This window comes from Eurosta solidaginis, chromosome 1 (genome assembly GCF_040869045.1).
Source record: "Eurosta solidaginis isolate ZX-2024a chromosome 1, ASM4086904v1, whole genome shotgun sequence".
In the NCBI taxonomy this organism is placed as follows: domain Eukaryota; kingdom Metazoa; phylum Arthropoda; class Insecta; order Diptera; family Tephritidae; genus Eurosta; species Eurosta solidaginis.
In genome coordinates this window covers 137,001,506-137,021,821 of record NC_090319.1, presented here as the reverse complement: position 1 = coordinate 137,021,821, position 20,316 = coordinate 137,001,506, and the positions used below count along the sequence as shown (strand labels likewise).

General features: G+C 42.3%; 1 protein-coding gene across 1 annotated transcript in view; it reads left to right on the top strand.

Annotated features, from left to right (window-relative positions):
- The first annotated feature begins 367 nt into the window (after positions 1 to 367).
- The window catches only part of hd (humpty dumpty), a 77,518-nt gene continuing 57,569 nt past the window's right edge, over positions 368 to 20,316 (top strand). Inside the window, exons 1-3 of the mRNA XM_067759863.1 lie at positions 368 to 524; positions 579 to 733; positions 2,276 to 3,099. Of these exons, the coding sequence (XP_067615964.1) occupies positions 477 to 524; positions 579 to 733; positions 2,276 to 3,099 (1,027 nt within the window). The 5' untranslated portion in view covers positions 368 to 476. The remainder of the gene's footprint in view (positions 525 to 578; positions 734 to 2,275; positions 3,100 to 20,316) is intronic.

Here is a 20,316-nt window from a genome sequence, read left to right as displayed (position 1 = left end):
CTTGACTAAAATACTTCCAGACAACAGATCTGCGAACCTTTGGATTACTTTGAATTCCCCTTCAGTCACTTTCAATTGGCTTGCTAGAGTCTAAAACTGTGGTATTAATTTTGTACTGAACACAATATCATACCACAAAATAGATAAGTACATGTTCAATATATTGCTTACCAGAAGTGCGAAGAAATTTCTTCATCTTTCTCCTTTCTCTCAAAGCCCCCAACACAATAAAGCTACATTTATAAAAACATAAATTACAGAATATGTATTTTCTCAAGCATCCGTAAAATAGATAGTGATGAAAACTTCGATGCCTAAAGAATCGAACGATTTAAAAAAAAAAAATCGATTCTACATTTCTAAAAAAAAGATCGATTAAAATCGAATCGAAATCCAGCTCTATAAAGCACGACAATTTATAGCTTCAGTATCATATATGTTCAGAAGTTTGCGGGCAACTTATATATACTCAAAAAATGTCAAGGAAAGGATCCGCGTCGCTGAATTGGAAGCATCCAGATGAGGTTCATTTCTAATAAATTTTTTTTTACACTTTATATTAATGTATTATATAATAGCTCGTCAAAATGCACAGAGTAAAACAAAAGGAAAAGCAACTTGCTACACGTATAATTCAAAGAAACACTGCATCATCAAAAAATGAAGTCGCATTTGATAGAGAAAGCTTATTGGAAGCGAAAATTGCACAGAAACGTAAAAATCCCTTTTCAATGTAAGGCTGACAAATTTTGGTAAAAGTCTAGTTGAGGGGTCGACTGCTAATACGGGTAGTATTGCAGTTTACGGTACCCACCCTAAAGTTGGGCTAAGATTTTCGAGTGAGGTATCAAAAGACGCGTATTAATCTCGAGAACAATAATCCGAAGGCGGAAAAGAAAAATGTTAGCTCTGTCCGGAGATATTTGCAGTTGAAGTTGGCGATTTTCATGTGGTTTTTGATGTGTTGTACCCACAAAAAAAAATTGTGCATCACCGTGGCGGTAGCCTAGGTTATACCACACACCCGGACTTGGCGTGGCGTAGCCCAGGGTTATTTTTTATAAGCGCGGCCGAAGGCCGCCAACGCAGAAAGGTGTTCTGCGCAAAAATACTATGGATCCCACCCCCGGTTTCGGAGGTACCGCGGGTCTTTTTTCTGTTTTTCATTAATATCTTTTGAACGAGTAAAACAAGTTAACTTCCGCTTTCGGGTTTTTGATCTAGACGTGAATACGCGTCTTTTGATACCTCACTCGATAATTTTGGCCCAAGTTTCGGCGGGTACCGTAAAATGCACTATTACCCTAATACGCGCCAAAAAATATCGAGAGAGGTGTCAAAAGACGCGTACTAATCTCGAGAATAATTACCCCAAAAGCGGAAAATAAAAATTTTATCTCTGTCCGGAGATATTTGCAGTTGAACTTGGCGATTTTCATGTGGTTGTTGTAATGTTGGTGTACCCACAAATAAAATTGTGAACATAAGGGTTGCGCGGATATAGTTTGGTCTCCAACCCGGTGTTGGACCCACCCAGGGTAATTTTTTATTAGCGCGTCCGAAGGCCGCCAACGCAGAAAGGTGTTCTGAGCAAAAATACGGCAATTCTTTACGACAGCATGACACTGCTAATATGCGTCAAAAAATATCAAGAGCGGTGTCAAAAGACGGGTATTAATCTCGAGAACAAAATCCGAAGGCGGAAAAGAAAAAGGTAACAAAAAATATCGGGAGAGGCGTCAAAAGACGCGTTTTGATCCCAAGACCACGAATCCGAGAGCGGAAATTCAAAATTTTATTTCTGTCAAAAGTTATTTCCAAAAAACCGAAAAATGGCCACGGAGCGCTCCGAAACCGGGGGTGGGATCCATAGTATTTTTGCACAGAACACCTACCTGCATTGGCGGCCTCCAGTCGCGCTTTTAAAAAATTACCCTGGGTGGGTACAACACCGGTTTGAAGACCAAAACTATATCCGCGCAAAACACCCACATTTTTTCTTGTGGGTACTGCAACATCATCAAAACAACGACAACTACATGCAAATTTTCAATTTTGTTTGCAAATATCTCCGAAACGAAATAAAATTTTGAATTTTCGTTTTTTCGGTTTTTCGTTAATATCTTTTGAACGAGTTAAAATTTTTATTTTCCGCGTCGTTTGATACATCTCTTGCTATTTTTGCTAACGTATTAGCAGTCGACCGCTCAACTAGACTTACCCAAATTTTTATTATGCTTACGATTATCTATAAAAATGTATATATAATATTTAGAAAAACTGTGGAAATAAAACGCTGCCGTGCCGATAATATAACGCTCATTGAAGATAGTTCCATCGGGTTCGTTGAAATGACCACTGGACAAATTGAAGAGTTTGTTCGAGAGACACCTACACGCCCAGCGCCGGCCAAACTAGTTTTGGAACCATTCGATCACAAGACTTTTGCAGTTATGTTACAACGTAACTCTACAGAAGATGATGATGAAACAGCTTTGATAGAACAAAAATTCTCTACCCATCTACCAATGGATTGGAGTATCAAAACTCGTATACGCCTCTTTTGTCATAGTGAGCTTCCTACAACTACCTTAAAAACCAGCCAGTTTGCTAGTGGTTTAACAAGTTTCGTACGATGTATTGACTCACAGAACGAGCAGTGTGGCTTAGATATTTCTCCTGCAACCCGCTTCAGTCAGGCCACTTACTATTGGCAACATCCACATATTCCTTGGATGACACTCTTTCCACGTAATTGCAAAACTAACAACGGTTTGGGTCTTGGGCAACTCGAACGTAATGCTCTTGCAGAAGAATGGGACTACAGTTTCAGAGGAATATTTCAACTGTTGCGTGCAAGACAGTGTCCATACTTTTTTCTTTGTGCTAATACTTTTACTGTACTATTTCGTGCTGCAGGAACAGGTGGATGCGTAGAAACTCATGCGATGATGGTACCAAGTACTCGCGGTATACGTTGTGCGTTGCGCCAAGAAGGTATAGAGTATATAATGCCATTGAAGAAAGATGGAGCCTTAAATCGGTCTGACGATGGGAATTTTACAGAAGAAAGCAATAGCACAGATCCTGTTTTAGACGGTAACTACACAAAATCTATTAATTGGTGTTAAGCGGGAATGACTATTGCTTAAGGTGTGTTTGAAAATTGAATTTATTAAATATTTTGGGAAAACTTTCAATTATACCATGACAAATGCCCTTACAAAGTACATATAATCGCTCTCTCTTGCCCCCAACGTGAACGAATGAAAATTTTCTTTTGACTTCTTCTGCACGGCGAATTGGTTGAATTCGCTTTGCCATCACCTTGATGTGAGCTGAGGAATTTAAAATATTTTTCATTGCGGAAAAACGGCAATAATGTCAGAAATGGTTACACCTGGTAGGTGTTTTTGTCATAGAAAATGCCATGTCGCAATAAAACAAGACAGGTGAGGTCATTAGTACACAACAATTTTACGGCCTCATAATCCGGACATGAATTTTTATGTAGAGGGGAGGGGGGGAGGCGCAAATTTGTGTACTATTTTGTTACTTTTTTTACTACCTCAGTAATGTTATATGCGGAAAAAAGCCTAATTAATATACCTCCAGATTGGAAACGAGGACATAAAAGAGAAGAGAAAAGAGAGGAAATGGGGAGGAATAGTAGAGGAAATCGGAAAAGTAAAGAGAAGAGAAAGATATGGAGTGAAGGTAAAAGTAAGAATAAGGGCAATGGTTTCAGACAAAGTAATAAAAGAAGTTAAAAGGAAGAATAAGAATAAGGATACGATTAAAAGCATTAGCGAGAGGTAGACTTGGATAGGAGCGGGAAGAGTTATTCCAAGATATTCCGTCATAATATTGTTACCGATCGTCAGTCATCTTATTGACGTCAGCGGTAACTTTCCATAATCCTTAGTTTTGGACTATGGGATACTCTAAAGATTCAGCCATTCAGTTCCCCTCCCACAAAAAGTATTGCTGACCTCAGGCGTTATTCTTCTGCTCGTTACTTCATATTTCAGAAAGACATTAATGTAGTATGGCGGCCGCTGTGATGTGACGGGTAAAGCAAAATCAAAATTTTAGAAACAAGTTTTTTCAATTAGAAGAAGTGTATTTCTGCCATGGAAAGCTTCTCGGTGAAAACTCATCTGCCTTGCAGACAGCGGCCGGAGTCGGCATAAAACAAGTCCCGCCAATTTGAAGGAACAACTAACAGCAGCACGATTCAAATTGCAATAGAAGCTCTTCTTAAAATCTCTTCGGAGGCTGTTTTTGTTGTTGTATTAACAGTGCTTCGACCCATTCAATAAGCACAACCACTCACAAATTGTCATCGAAGTCCTCTACGGGAGTCCAAGGAAACTGGCTGTTTCAACAGGGGTGAACCATAGGGAGATAGGTGTTAGAGGCGTAGGTTCCACATTACAATTGAAAAGATGGTTGGTGTCATGTACGGATATCGCATGCAGGACATACATTACGTATGTCGAGTGAAGTTGGGCCAGGGTGAATCATGTCTCCCTTGGTATTTTGCTTTCTTCTTCTGCAAGCGTAGGATATTGCATATTAATAACGGGGTTCACCGGGCCCCGCCTGGCAAAAGCGTTTACCGATTCTTTGTGCATTTGGCTTAGGGCCTGCTTATGCTTGTCTGTATAAAACGGCTGGTGCCGGTCTCGGCATAGTGCTTACGCTTCCCAAGGCGGTCGGTTCTATGTAGTGGAGCGACTCGGGATTTTTCGCGACCAAGGACTGCCATTTCAGTGTAACCCCATTTAATTTGTTTTGTCCCTCCCACAAATTGTCATCCTCCCAGCAGCTCCTTGCAGCGGGACTGCTCCATATTCTCTTGCTCCGGGAAGGTATCGAACCCAATCCGGGTCCGTCTCTGACGCCGGTCCTGAGAAATGGTTTTGCTGCACCTGCCGGAAAAGAATCTTTCGGACGGTCATACTCTTGTCAGTTTGTCTCGTGTAAGGGATGGTTGCATCGGACAGGTTGTTCTGCGCTAGATCCCAAAACCAGCCGTGCACGTAACTTCTATAAATCTTTTGTGGCTCCTTGCTGTTCACACCCTAGGACGTCCCGCAGTCTGCGCCTTAGCGCACTCCGCTACTTCCAGAAGCCGCGCTGCACAGCAAGCCACAACAAGTACCCTACAATCCGTAGTAGGTCGGGAGCAATGCCGAGCATCAGCCCCTGCCTCCGTCTTCTCCCCCGCCCCCCCTCTTTTCCGGCAGCAATTGTGTAGGTCAGGGAAACAGACTCTTAGTCACTACCTCCCTTTGCACCGTTTGTCAGCACAGAATATATACGTTTGCGACATCCGCCCAATGCAGCTCCTTCCATGGATGGTGCCACTTTCCTAGATGTTCTGGTCTCTGCGACAGCAACCCCCCGGCGGGTTTCATTGCGCCATGTGGCCAGGCCGTATACCCAAATACACCGGGTACCCCAATGCTTACCGAAGGACGTCCAGTCCCAGGGCCACAGCAGCAGTCGCGTCCTGGCCTTCCACAACCCAGGCGTAGTCACCCGTCACTTACTCCCAGAGTGACGACGTCTCCCCCTATGCACTTCAGAATTCTGCAGTTAAACTATAATGGATTAACTGGGAAGATCACGGAGATAGTCTGCATTGCAGACCTGTTCTGGGTATAATGTCCACAGAAAGGGTCGCGGGAGCGGAAATGGAGGCGGCCTCGCGCTTATCATACACCACTCTGTGCATTGTCATATATTTGATCCCGGCATCGACCGCAGGGACAGTGTCTTAGAGCGTCAAGGCTTATCTGTCCGGTCAGGCGATGCAAACCTAGAAATCATCAACATCTACATTCCTCCTGTCACCAGTGGATACCGCCCTAATATCAGCGCCTTACTCACTGGGAACAATCGCATTATCTTAAGGCGATTTCAATGCTCATCACGATCTATGGCATACAAACTTATGGGTGGACAGTAGGGGTGAGATGTTGGCGGATCAAATAGAAGAAACGAGGTTCTGCACAATAAACGGAGACGCCCCCACACGTATGGTAGGAAGCTGTCACAGTTCGCCGGATATTTCAATCGTGAGCGCAGAACTCGTAAACTGCGTCAACTGGCAGCCGATGGTAACATTGCCATCCGACCACCTGCCTATACTTATTTCGCTCGAGCGTTCCGCCGACTTCATCGTCGCAGAAAAACGCACTTTCATTAACTTTAAAAAAGGAAAGTGGGACGAATACAAATCCTTTAGAGACAACCGCTTTGCTGCCCTCCCTATCCCAACTGATGCCCGCCAAGGGGAGCGTGCTTTCCGCAAAGTCATTGAATCCGCCTCGGCTCGTTTCATTCCCGCCGGTAGAATTCCCGAAATTGGAAACAAGTTGCGTAAACCTCACGCGGTGGTTACTACAAGGTTTGATTGCGATCGACGTACAGTGTCTCGAGATATAGGCCGAAACCTGGACCCGAGTACCCCTAGAATGTGTTTATAGAACATGGTTAACAAATGAAAGCTCTTGATGAGTGCTTTAGTACAGTGTAATATATTATCCAGAGACGGTTTGAGATTAGGACTAGGACTGGGACTGAGACTCGGGGTGGGACTGGGACTGAGACTCGGGGTGGGACTGGGACTGAGACTCGGAGTGGGACCGGGACTGGGACTGGAACAAAATACATACCACCCTCTGGGACAGGCAATAAGGGATGCAGAAGAATGAGAAGAAATTGAGAGAAGAGAAAAGAGAGAAGGAGATTGGGAAAGAGATAGAATGAGACGAAGATGGAGATATATGAAGCGAAAAAGATGGAGGGAGGAGTGATTAAAAGGATTAAGAAAAAGTGAAGACGGAGGAGGGCAGAGTTAGACGGAACATATATCTATACTAATGGTGGTACATATATCTGTACTAATATATACTAGTATCGCCTGTGGTCGAAACTCGACCAACTTGTATTTTTTTCAACTCAGTATATGCATCCAGTGTTGGGGGTAGTACAATAATGCGTTAATAGTTAGGTTAGGTTGAACTGGCCGGTCCATGAGGACCTCACATAGACTGATTGATACCGTAGTGTTACCAGAAGTTTGTTTTAACGACCAAACTGGAAAACCCTATCAAAAACCAGGACCTATGTTATAATATAACTCCGTCCTCTTGGCAAATACTAGAAGCTTCCTAGGACTTAAGCCACTTGCTGCTTCTAGATCTGACAGCTGTATCACTCCTAATAGCTGGAGTCTGAGCCTGGCAAGTGCAGGGCACGAGCACAGAACGTGCTCGATCGTTTCCTCCTCCAACCCGCACTTCCTACATCTGCTATCACTGACCAAGCCTAATTTAAATCATGTGACGCCAGAAGGCAGTATCCAGTCAGAATACCCGTAATGAGTATACAGTCCTCTCTTTTTAATGATAGAAGCAACTGTGTTAGTCTAAGGTTGTAAGACCTACACATAATGTTCGATACTTTACAGGCCCGCTCTTGAACCCACGCCTTTCCCGCTTGGTCGATTCTGTGCACTTCTCGCCTTCGCTTAATCTCGCCCAATCTAATTGGGACGTCTACGGAGCAAGCTTCAAGGGATGCGCCCTTTTTAGCTAGTTCGCCCGCTTTTTCATTCCCATCTATTCCCATATGCCCTGGGACCCAATATAGATGTATGCTTCTCCCTGTCCCGATTCTCTCCAGAGACTGCTTACCCTCAAACACGCATTTAGATGCTGTGCTATGTGAGATTATTGCCTTAATTGCTGCTTGACTGTCAATATAAAAGTTAACACGGTTGCAGTTTAAGCTATTCTCTTCCAGGGTTTCTACTGCTATGGTTACGGCTAATATTTCCGCTTGTATAACGCTACAGTAATCCGGTAGCCTGTAGGATCTGCTTATTTCCGGATCAGCGCAGTATACCGCAGACCCTACTCCTTCCACTACTTTGGAACCATCGGTGTACACATGTATCGCCTCGTCCGCCATTTGCGCACCCTTGCGCCAACTGTCCACCTCTATTGTGGCCTTAAGATCTCCCTCGAAGCGCAGATAGGGAATCATGTAGTCTGTTCGTCTTGTGATTGATGACGCTATACTACTATGGCCATATAGTCGGCGCTCAAGCTGCCCCGAAGCACCGAGCGTGGTTGCGGTCGTTAACGCTTTGTTCTTTGCTACCAGGTCTACAGGTGGGATGTGCAGAATGGCATACAGTGCAGCCGTCGGGGTTGTTTTCAGGGCTCCCGTAATGCTAAGCATGGATAGTCTGCATACCCCCTCTAATTTTTTGAGGTATGTTGTTTTTTGTGTGGCTTTCCGCCAAACACGAAAACAACGCCAAAAATATGTGGAAGTACCTTAAATCGACGGTCTGCTTGGCGCGGGATAACGATGGTATTAATAAAGCGGTAATCGATGGTATATTGGTAGAAGATGAACTTGCCTTGGCAAATGGCCTTAACCAATTTTTTATAAATAGTGTGATAGAAATAAATAACAATATAGAATATTTCGATATAGCACTCAGCGGTAGTCAAGCCAATTCTGAATTTAAGTTTCCTAAAATAACGACTGATGAAGTTATAAAAATCCTGCAAGAGTTTAAATACAAAATAGGTGGCAGGAACATTCTGTCCGATGGCGTAAAGAAGGACTCTATAGTGTATACAGGGTTTTTCTATGCCCAAATAATTAATAGCAGCTTGGAAGATGGTATTGTACCAGAAAAGTGGAAAATGTCAACGGTGATTCCAGTTGAAAAAATTAAAGACAATACAGCCAGAAGAGCTTAGACCCATAAACACCTTACCAAGTGACGCTAAAATCCTTGAAGTTTATGTTAAGAATCAATTGGTAAAATATCTATACTCAAACAAAATACGTGTCAATCAACAGTCGGGTTTTAGGAAAAAACATTCGTGTGAAACAGCTCTTAACTTTGTGATATCGGAGTGGAAAGATGATCTAAATGATAAGAAGGTGGTGGTTGCTGTCTTTCTTGACCTTAGAAGAGCCTTCGAAACGGTCGATAGGGAAATCCTTATCAAGAAACTTCAACAAATTGGTATTAAAAACATATAGAGCTTGCTTGGTTCCGCAGTTATCTAAAACATAGGAAACAGCGAACAGTTATAAAAACAGCGATATCTGATGTATTGGAAGTGCCCATAGGCTTACCACAAGGCTCGGTCCTGGCACCAATATTGTTCCTAATATATATAAATGATATAGTTAATGCGATACAAGACTGTGATATCAAACTATTTGCGGATGATGCATTGCTTATGATCAGTGACAATAATATTACTACTGCGGTATTAAAAATGCAAAATGATCTCAACAATTTATACACATGGCTATGTGCGAATAGGCTAAAGCTTAATATAAACAAAACCAAATATATGGTCATAATGATGAGGACTTAAGTGGCCTAAAAATAAATAATGAAACCATACAAAAAGTTAATAGCATAAAATATTTAGGGATTATAATTGATAACAAACTTAAATTTGAAGAACATATAAACTACACAGTTGCGAAAGTCGCGAAAAAGATTGGTGTTGTGCAGAGATCTACCAAGTATATACAAGAAAAATATAAAATAATTATTTATAAATCTATTATTGAACCACATTTTGTGTATTGCCCATCGATATTATTCATAATAGCGACAAAGAAATTGATAAGCTACAAAAGCTTCAAAATAGATGTATGAGGTTTATTCTTTAAAAACGTAGAGATGCTAGAACGGATGATATGTTAAGAAAGTTGAACTGGTTGAGTGTCAAGCAAAAAATTTATTTTCATACCATGAAGTTGATATTTAATATAAAACACGGAAATGTACCTGAATATTTAGGTAGTAACGTGTTCTAGTGGTCTAGTGTCTATTTCTAGTATTTATATTGTGTGTTTATAAATACTAGAAATAGACATAATTTTAAATTGCCATTTGTTCGAACAGAAATAGATAAGCAAAACATTTTTTACAAAGGCCTAAAGGATTACAACGAGCTCCCATTGGAAATTAAAAACTGCAATGAAATCTTAGTTTTTAAGGCAAAATTATATGAATTTTGTAAAACTCTACCTATAAGATAGAATAGTACTATTTGTATCTTGAATTAGGCTTTAAGCCGTAATAAATAAATAACTAACTAACTAACAAGAACTCCATAGTATGGAATAGGGCTTACAATCGCTGTAAAAACCCAATGAGAAAGAGAGGGCGATAGGCCCCACGTACACCCCAGCATTCTTTTACATGCATAGAGTGCCGTTGAGGCCTTCTTGACCCTCTCCTCCACGTTGAGCGTCCATGACAGCTTACTGTCTAGGATTATTCCTAGATATTTTGTGCAAGGTTTCTCCTGTAAGGTCACCCCTCCTAACTTAGGCCTGGTCCAATTTGGGACCTTCTACCTCTGTAAACAAGACCATATCCGTCTTCTCCGCATTGACTTTCAACCCGACATTAGATGCCCAGGTATGAATATCCCGAAGCGCCCGATCCATCAAAGAACTAATCGTTGGAAGGCACTTTCTCCTTTTGACAATTGCAACGTCCGTGAGTTTTACGGGTCCCTCATCGAATTGCCTGAGCAGTTGGTTGATGACCAGCGTCCACAGCAGAGATGATAGCACCCCTCCCTGCGGCGTGCCCCTGTCCATTGATTTCGTGGCCTCGTACAATCCTTATTGTGATGTAATCTTTCTGCAATTTAACATGCAGCCGATCCATCTGATTAAGGCAGGATGTACTTTAATGTAATTAAGACCATCCATAATCGCCCATTTTGCAACATTATTGAAAGCCCCGGCAATGTCCAAGAATACTCCTAGAGTATACTCCTTATATTCCAGGGATTTCTCTATGCTTATTACCACCCCATGCAATGCGGTGTCTTCCGACTTGCCTTTGGTGTACGCATGCTGTGTTGTGGAGAGCAGCATTTCATCCACGTTGAACTTTATGTACACATCTATCAGCCTCTCAAAGGTTTTGAGCAGACGTGATGTTAATCTAATGGATCTATAGTCTTTGGGATACACGTGAGCGATCTTCCCCGCCTTTGGTAGAAAAGCTACACGAGCAGTTCTCAAAGAGTGCGGTACTTGATTCAGTCGTATGCACCCATCGAATGTTATTTTAAGCCATTCCACTACCGCCCTACTTGAAACTTATAGCATGGCCGGGAATATACCATCTGGGCCCGGCGATTTAAACTTAGAAAATGTCTTCACTGCCCACTCGATTTTGGTATTGGTCACCAAGCCCGGCACTACTAGCTCCGTGATCGAAGTGTGAGTGATGTCTGCTGGATCTTCTAAACCGTCTCCCGATGGGAAAAGCACCTCAAGGGATTCCTCACTATTACGTGACCATTCCCCGTTCTCTTTTTTATTAGTCCCTGGACTATGTTTCCCTTTGCTAGGACTTTTTTCAACCGTGCTGTTTCGCTGGAGCACTCTATGTCCGCACAGAAACTTATCCATGAGTTTCTCTTCGCCCTGGTAATTTCACGCTTGTAGATCTTCAGTAGATCCCTGTACTCGTCCCGACACGCTTCGCTTTCCGCGGTCTTTGCGAGCTTAAACATTTCTTTTACCTGTCTTCTTAGAAGACTCAGCTCATTACTCCACCATGGCGGCTTTGCTTTTCCTCTGAATCTTCTTAGAGGGCAAGCTTTGTTAATCGCAGTTATAAGCGTCCTTGTTAGGAATTCATTCGACTCCTCCAGTTCCTCTACATTAGCAACCTCTTTGGGTTGTCCCAGTTTTGTTTCTGGAATTTAGTCCAGTTCGTTGACCTAGGGTTTCTAAAGGTTCCTCCCTTGTTGTTGTTGTTGTTGTTGTAGCGATTAGTTACTCCCCGAAGGTTTTGGGGAGTGTTATCGATGTGATGGTCCTTTGTCGGATACAGATCCGATACGCTCCGGTAACACAGCACCATTAAGGTGCTGGCCCGACCATCTCGGGAACGATGTATATGGCCACATTAAACCTTCAGGCCATCCCTCCCTCCCCACCCCCAAGTTCCATGAGGAGCTTGGGGTCGCCAGAGCCACGTCTGTTAGTGAAACGGGATTCGCCGCTCGAAGGTGAGGTTGACAATTGGGTTGGAGAAGCTATATATTGCGCTACACAACCCCTTGAATCCCTTCTCTACCCTCTTTAGGGGGATGCTGAAGCTGATATACGCATGGTCGGAGAAGGATGGTCTATCAAAAACCATCCAATCATACCTTGATATATCACGCTCGGAGCTCAATGTAATATCCAGAACATTGCTGGATGTTGGACCAATGTATGTAGGGACATTTCCCCTGTTGGCTACCTGCAAATTGGTTTGCAGGATGTAACAAAATAGAGATTCACCTCTCTCGTTAGTATCTGCTCCTCCCCACGCATTGTGGTGCGCATTTGCATCTGCGCTTATGGCCAACCGCCATTTGCGCCCTTCCTCCTGTGCTAGCCTTTTGCACTCCATCGGTGGAACCTCCGCAGCATGGGCCATGTAGCAGGACGCCAGGATAAATGCCTGCTTATTCTTTTGCTCAACGGCCACCGCTACGAGATCCTCAGTGGTGTAATCAGGCAGCATATATGAATGCAGCTGTTTCCTTACCATACTACAGCTCGCACCCGTCCTTCCGTCTGCGCGTAGTAAACGCCAAACCCGCGCGCGCTAAGTCCAGAAACCTTTCCTCCCGATGAGAGCCACGGCTCCTGGATCAGCGCCACGTCAAACGAACCCTCCTCAAGGGACGCCACTTTACTGTGTTGGAGGTTTATATGTAGGAGTCCCGGCACCATTGGGTTGTTTGTCCCCCTCCAGCACCTTCGTCTTGACGTCGTCGTCCTCCCCTTGCCCTTTTGGTTTAGAGTATTCGAGGCCCCCTTCAGCCTCTCGTGACTGTTGTGCCGGGTGTTCCTCTGTGCGAGTCACATCACCATTTAGCGGTTGGTCCTCTTCTAGCACGTTCGTGGTGACGTCGGGGACCTCCACCTCTCTTTTTTCCCTTAGGCTTTTGAGGTCCTTTTCGACTTCGCCCATCTCTAGCGTGTTAGGGTTTTTATCCTCGGGACTTCTTTTCCTGAGTCGCATGTAAATTTTGCCAGTGCCAAAGGACATTTTGCCAAGCTGCGAGTACAAAATATCCTCCGCCTGCTTGTTTATTTGGAAGATGTAGAACTGATCATCCTCGGTAGGCCAAGATACAGTAAGTACCTTCCAATCCTGTGTCGGTATATTCTGATTCTGCAGAAGTCGCAGTGTATCCTCCGACTTCATCACGCATGGTATCCATACCTTAACTTTTGGTACCGTGGGGATTTGCGCTTTATCCACCACCTCAAACCACGCGTTCGTGCCTTGCCTTTGGAGGTTTGGAACCACTTCCTCCAGCCACCGCAAGCTCGCGATGTTGTCGCACGCTATCATCTCACCATTATACCATTCCCCCGAATCAAAGTTTGGAAGGAGCTTACTTGGTTGTTCCGCATCATCTTAAGCATTAAGCTAATAAGCTCCCTTTCCACAGATTGCTACGATTAACCAGCGCCACAGTCAGTGACTGCTTTGCCACATCACTCATCTTCTCGGGAAAAGCAGGAGTCTTAGTGTTATCTCCGTTTGGCACCTCCGAGAAAGCCGGAGTCTTAGCGTTAACTCCCTTTAGCGCCTTCGAGAAAGCCGGAGTCTTAGCGTTGTCTCCCTTTGGCTTATCTCCTACTTCCGTAGTTGGAACTTCCCTCTGACTCGCAGTTTTCGAGGAAGTTGCTACCTCGTTATTGGAGCCCATCTGTTTTACAGCTTTGGGCCTACTTGTCTTGTCTATGCGACTGCCCTACCTCGCGGCTCTAGGACTAGGTCCTTTCTGCCTCTTGAAAGCAGGCTTGTCGCCTTCCGCCGAACGTTGCTCTTCATTCTGCCATTCGACGCTTCTTCCTCCTCGTATCGGTTGCAGAACCGAGGGTTTCTCGCAGCAAACCTTTTGAACTGCCTTCGACCTACTTCTACCGCTTCATGGGCCCATTCCAAGCGCTCGATCTCCACTTCTGTTGGGTCGACCACTGCTGCCAAGCGTTGTACAATTCTTAGTGCTGCACGGTACTGCGAGAGAGCTCTTTTACTTCCTCTGCTCCGTACCCTTCGCCACTCTTCTACTCCGTTTTCATTTGTGTGCTTCTCCAACACGGAGTTCATTGAATCAGCACTACTCTCGCTCCCCGAGTCCGACGCATCGCTTAATTCGTATTTGTCGTCCTAGGATTGCGACTCAGTCCTCTTTACATCGTCCTTATTACAATCAGGTAATGAGTCGTTCATCTTGGTCGTACGACCACTTGCCCGACAAGGCGGGCTCAGTGGTCCAGTATTATATACGGGGAAAGAACCGTCCGCCACAGCAGCGCCCCTTACTGTGGTAAGGCCATAAATACTTCCCGAGGTGGCCCGGTATCGGGAAGGCTCCGTTCGAATACAGCCGAATTTATCCCCTGGCTGCAAATCGTCCAATAGGCACGGTCCGCATAACACCCTGGATTAGGGGGTTGGCAGTTCTTGGTCACCGACATCCCGCCGCCCTCCTATGAGGCGAAACGGCCAAAGTGTCAGTAAATAATAATTACCTGTAGATATACACATATTTATATTTTTACATGTTACATATTTATACTTTTATTTATTTGAAATTTTTCTTTCTTTCTACAAAACAATATTTATTTTTCTTCTTTGTTTTGCCATTTTGTTTAGTGATTTCTTAATGAGTTACTTCAATAGTAGAGTGGATGTTGAGTAGAGTTAGCCCATTCATCCTCTCCTGGCCCATTGTATTTCTTAGATAAGTTTTTAACCTTCGAAGGGAGGAGAAAGAGCGTTCGCTAGGAGCAAAGGAAACTGGAAGCGCCGCAGCAATTTTTATATATCGATGTACCGTAGGGAAAATACACGGAACAATTATTTAATGCATCAATGGACGTGCTTGGTCGCTCCTCCTTTGGGATTGTCAAACAATTTTTATGGTATCGCATTTTCGGTGGAAGCAGTAAGGAAGGCGGTCGGCCCACAAATTTGTCCTCTAACTTTAAGCTTTCAAATTTGTCTTCTAACTGATAACTTCCAAAGCTCCTCGCATCAGTGAATCCTCCCCGAGCCTCATCCGAAGCATTGATCAGCGCATCTTTAAAAATAACGAGTTTATAACGAAACAAATTCTAGACTCTGAAAAAAGACTTATTGAGTTTGTCTGTAAAAAGATAGAAGACAAATTTGAAAGCTTAAAGTTAGAGGACAAATTTGTGGGCTTAAAGCAGAATTTAAATGAGCTGAACGATAAAGTATCCCGTCTGGACGCTGTATTTGATCGTTTAGGACATCTCGAGGAAGAAGTTTCGCGCCTGGAGACAGCACTCGTGCGCATTGGGCATCTGGAGGATGAAATATCCGCCCTAAAGGTAAAGCTGACCACACAAGAGAGCGAAAAAGAAAACCAAGTAGCTGCTTGCGACGTCCGGGTTCATGGTATCCCAGCTGGGGAAGGGGAAAATCTCCAAAGCATTTTCCACCATTTGTTTCACATTGAACTTGCAGCCACCCCCCATAAACAGCATATTTCGGTCTCGGAAATTACGCGACAGTGTCACTGATCCAACCATCGTCATAAGGTTCAAGTCTCCATCCGATAGAAATACCCTCCTAAAAACAATTTCGAGCTTTAGGCGTCCAGACCCTGAAAATAAAAGTAAACGAGGGCTCCGTCTAGTAGATGTGGGTATAAACTCCGAAGCTCCGTTTTACGTAAATGCATCGCTGACGAAACGGAATTATGAAATATTCAAGGCAGCGATCCGCCTTAAAAGAAGGAAACAAGTAGCCGCCGTCTTCACAATCAGAGGCATAGTTCACATAAAGCGTAAAGCCAACGATAACCCCGAAAAAATCCCTAGCTTGGAGTCACTCAAGGACCTTGAGAATTCAAGCCCAGATGATGGTAGCTCCTTTCGAGACGAATCCATTAATCGATCTACTAATGCACAGAACGGGCTTTCACGCATTTAGTGTAATAAGTATATTACGTATAAGTCATTTCTTTCCTTTCTGTCTCTTTTCCTCTTTCACCTTCATATGCCATGGCAAATTGCATTTAACCAAAAGCAGTGCAAAGCTTATTGCCAAACCTTTTTATATCTCTGGTGCTAAATTATTATAAGTCCCTAAGTTTCAAAGACTGCTCTCGAACGTTGCTGCGCATACTTAGCAGGCGTGCGAAAGGTATAAATATCATACACATCAACGCGCAAAGCCTCTATAGAAAACTTGATGAGTTAAGATATCTTTGCGAGGCCTCCGATATAGATATTATCTGCATCTCCGAGACCTGGTTTTATTCACGCCATAACGATGAGATGGTGAAACTAAATGGCTATCGACCTTTCAGAGCTGACAGAAGTGGTCACGGTGGTGGTGTCGCTATATATGTTAAAAGTAGTTTGTCCTGTAAATTACGTTGTAGTTCTTGTACCGGTGATTCTGTAGAATTTGTGTTTGTTGATGTTTTTTCATCAAATGGTGATAAGCTCCTTGTCGGCTGTGCATACAGACTTAATCGCCAAGTAAATTTTTCTCGGCTAACATTACCATACCAACGCATTTTACCAACACGAGTTCCTCGCTGCTAGACCTCTTCTTTGTAAACGACTCAGAGAAAGTACTTCTTTACGATCAGCTGTCTGCTCCCAATTTTTCTAAACACGACCTCCTATTCATTACTTACAACTTTCAAACGTTGTTTACACCGAGCTCGTTTACATATCGTGACTTTAAAAGTATAAATTATAGTGCACTTGCTGAAGCAGTGGAGTCTGTCGACTGGAGATTGATTCGAACGATGGCATCGGTGGATGGGTAAGCTAAATTCCTTGAAGACAGTATAAATAAGCTCTTCGACGACCACGTTCCTACAAAACTTAAGGTGACGAAACACAATAGCAATCCATGGTTTGACGCCAGTATTATGCATCTAATTCACTTGCGTAATCTAGCTTATTCCCGGTGGAAAAGATACAGAACTGTGGAAATGCATATGCGCTTCAAAGCTGCACGAGTCACTGCCAATAAAGCCATAAGATCGGCTAAAGTACATTTCTACGAAAATAAGTTCAGCACCGCTTTAAATTCAAAAGAAACTTGGAATTGGATCAAGAGCTTAGGAATTGGCAAATCCAAGGCCGATCTCTCTGTCCCCCCTGATGTAGATGTTAACGATATCAATGACAGTTTTTTAAAGTTACCTCCCTCGGCTGCTAATGTGCAAAATTTGTGAAAATTCTACCCGTAATCCTGCCCCATATAACCTATTTAATAAACTCTATCCTAACCACCTCTGTCTTTCCAAAATGTTGGAAAGCTGTTAAAGTTATCCCCATTCCCAAACAAAACAAAGAGTACAGGCCGATAGCCATACTGCCTTTTCTTTCGAAGGTCGTTGAGCGCATCCTACATGGGCAGATCGCCACATATGTGCATGCAAATAAACTTTTAACGGACCATCAGTCCGGTTTCAGACCAAAAATGAGCTGTACTACGGCACTTATTTCTGTGGTAGAAGATATACGGGAGCGCATAGATGATAACTTTACGGCTTTCCTAACCCTTCTTGACCCCTCTAAAGCCTTTGACTCTGTTGGCCATACCCTACTATGTAAAAAGCTGGAAAACATGGTTAATTTTTCCAGTCATTCAACCAACCTAATCAGATCTTATCTAGACGGCAGAACGCAGGCAGTATGTGTAGATAATAGAAAGTCAAACTTGTTAGACGTTTCGCGTGGTGTACCCCAAGGGTCAATCCTTGGTCCTTTGTTGTTTGTATTGTACATTAATGACCTGCCTCGTGTTCTTAAGTATTGTGACGTACACATCTATGCTGACGATGTTCAATTGTATACGTGCTGTCCTGTCGATTGTATGAGTTTATGTATAAGTAACTTGAATCAAGACCTTAGTCAAATAGGTGTATGGGCTTCCATGAATGGTTTATGTCTAAATCCTAGAAAGTCGAAGTGCATTGTTATCCGTAGAAAGCCGCTAGCTACAAATGGCTTAAACAATATTATGTTTGAAAATTCTGTTATAGAATATGTTGACACGGCAAAAAATCTTGGCATAGTTTTTAACAAAACATTGTCCTGGAGAGACCATATCTTTAGAACCGTAGGAAAAGTGTACGGTATGCTCCGTACACTGTGGTTGACACAGTATTTCACTCCGCTACATATTCGACTACTTTTATCCAAAGCGTACTTAATACCTACGCTCCTCTACGGCTGTGAGATTTTTTCTAACTGTGACACTGTGAGTAAAAAGAAGCTTAATGTTGCCTACAATAACAATGCTAGATACGTTTACGGGCAGAATAGACTTGATCACGTTTCCTGTTATTATGCAAAGTTGCTAGACATTTCTTTTGACAATCTTTTAAAGTTTAGAACACTTATTACCTTGCATAAGATAATCTACACTAAGGAGCCTTATTACCTATATCGAAGGCTTCAATTTCTTCATTCTACGAGGACAATGGTTCTTGCAAATGTTAAGCACCGTATGCTAATTTCTGAACGCCAATTCTTCGTTACTTCGATCCGTTTTTGGAACTCCCTTCCAGCCAGAATAAGACAAATAAGTAATGCACTGCATTTCAAAAATAATTACTCTTGTTCTTTAATTGACTCACCTCTCCTTCTTCAACTGACTCTCTTTACTGATCTTCTATCCGTTTTTCTTGCCACCTCCTATTTCCTCAAAGGATAGAACCTAATATTATTACTGTACTACCTACCCTTGCAATGCCCCCTCTATTCTTATTTCTGTTCTGTGTCCCTAGGCTAAGCTCTTTAAAATGTATTGTAACCGATAAGTCTTATTTTACCAATTATCTATTGTTTATATAAGTTATTGAAACATTTTTTGAATTTTCGCCACTGTTCTGTCACTGTTCTGACTAGCACTATAAAATAATTTTGTCAAATTGTTGTGTTAGGAAAAAATTTAATAAAATACAAATACAAATGATGTGGTGGTGCACAGTGGCTGTCATTGTCGGCTGGGGCGGGTCCTTGCCAACCTTACTGTTCCTGCGCCATAAACAGAAAAAAGTTCCTATCATGCCTATCAAACTAGCAGCTGCCAAGTTCAAAAAAACCGACAGAACGCTTATAAATTCAAACTAAAACAACATCCGGCCGAACCGGATGTCACGAACAGACCTTTAACATTCAAAATTTAAAATTCAAAAAGATAACCGCAAAAAAAATTTACCGAACCGGACATGGCCGGTTACCAACGCTGAAAATCAAAATCAAACAAAAAACGGCTGAAAAATAAAAAAAAAACAATTAAAAGGGCCGAATATATCTTGGGGGCGCCGCGGGTGGTGTTGCGACGCCCGGTGCTTGTCCCACCCTCAAAATCCATGGCCACCGTCGCACCTAAAATTCCGGTGGCCCCTTACCTATTTCCCTAAGTGCCTTCTAAATAAACAAGGAAGTCAGCATTCCCATTTTAAATTACAAATTTATTCAAAATTCATTATTAATATGTTGTTGTTAAACCTTTTCTTTGCAAAATCATTGGATTATTAGCTAAATTTCTAATATAAACTATACTCTCTAACAACAAAGGTATTCAAATTAATTTGCTTATATTTTGTTAACCAAAAATATATATAAAGTTCTGTTTTGGTTACTATCATTAGGGGTTGGTGTTGTTGGTTGCGAGTGTATATAAATTACATCCATACATACTTGTTCTATACACATACTATTTTAGTGTTATATAGTTTAGCCCCTTATTCATTTTGGCCTTAAAGTACATTGTTACAATAATCACCTATTATTTGCTTTTTTTTTCACTTACAAAAATTATTATGTTGTTATAGTAGAACTTATTTTTGAGTGTAACAAAATATCAAATTGGTATAATGCTAATGCGCATAGTATAATGATAATAATATGTAATATGTACTAAGAAAATTTGTTACAAAAGCAATAAAGATGACATTGCGATAGCAATAGGTATTACGTGCACGTATATTACTTTCGTCTTGTTGTTCGAAAGATATTGCCCGCAATAGGGATTTATATGTATATATATATATATATTGCATTTGTATGATATAAGAAAAAAAAATTTAATTGAAATCCTTTTGCCAATTCGTGCATAATCGAAGAATGGCTGCTGTAAAAAAAAAAAATGTTCTTTAAATTTATGGTTTAGCTCCAAAAATGGAACGCTAAAACTTTTCAAATGATACA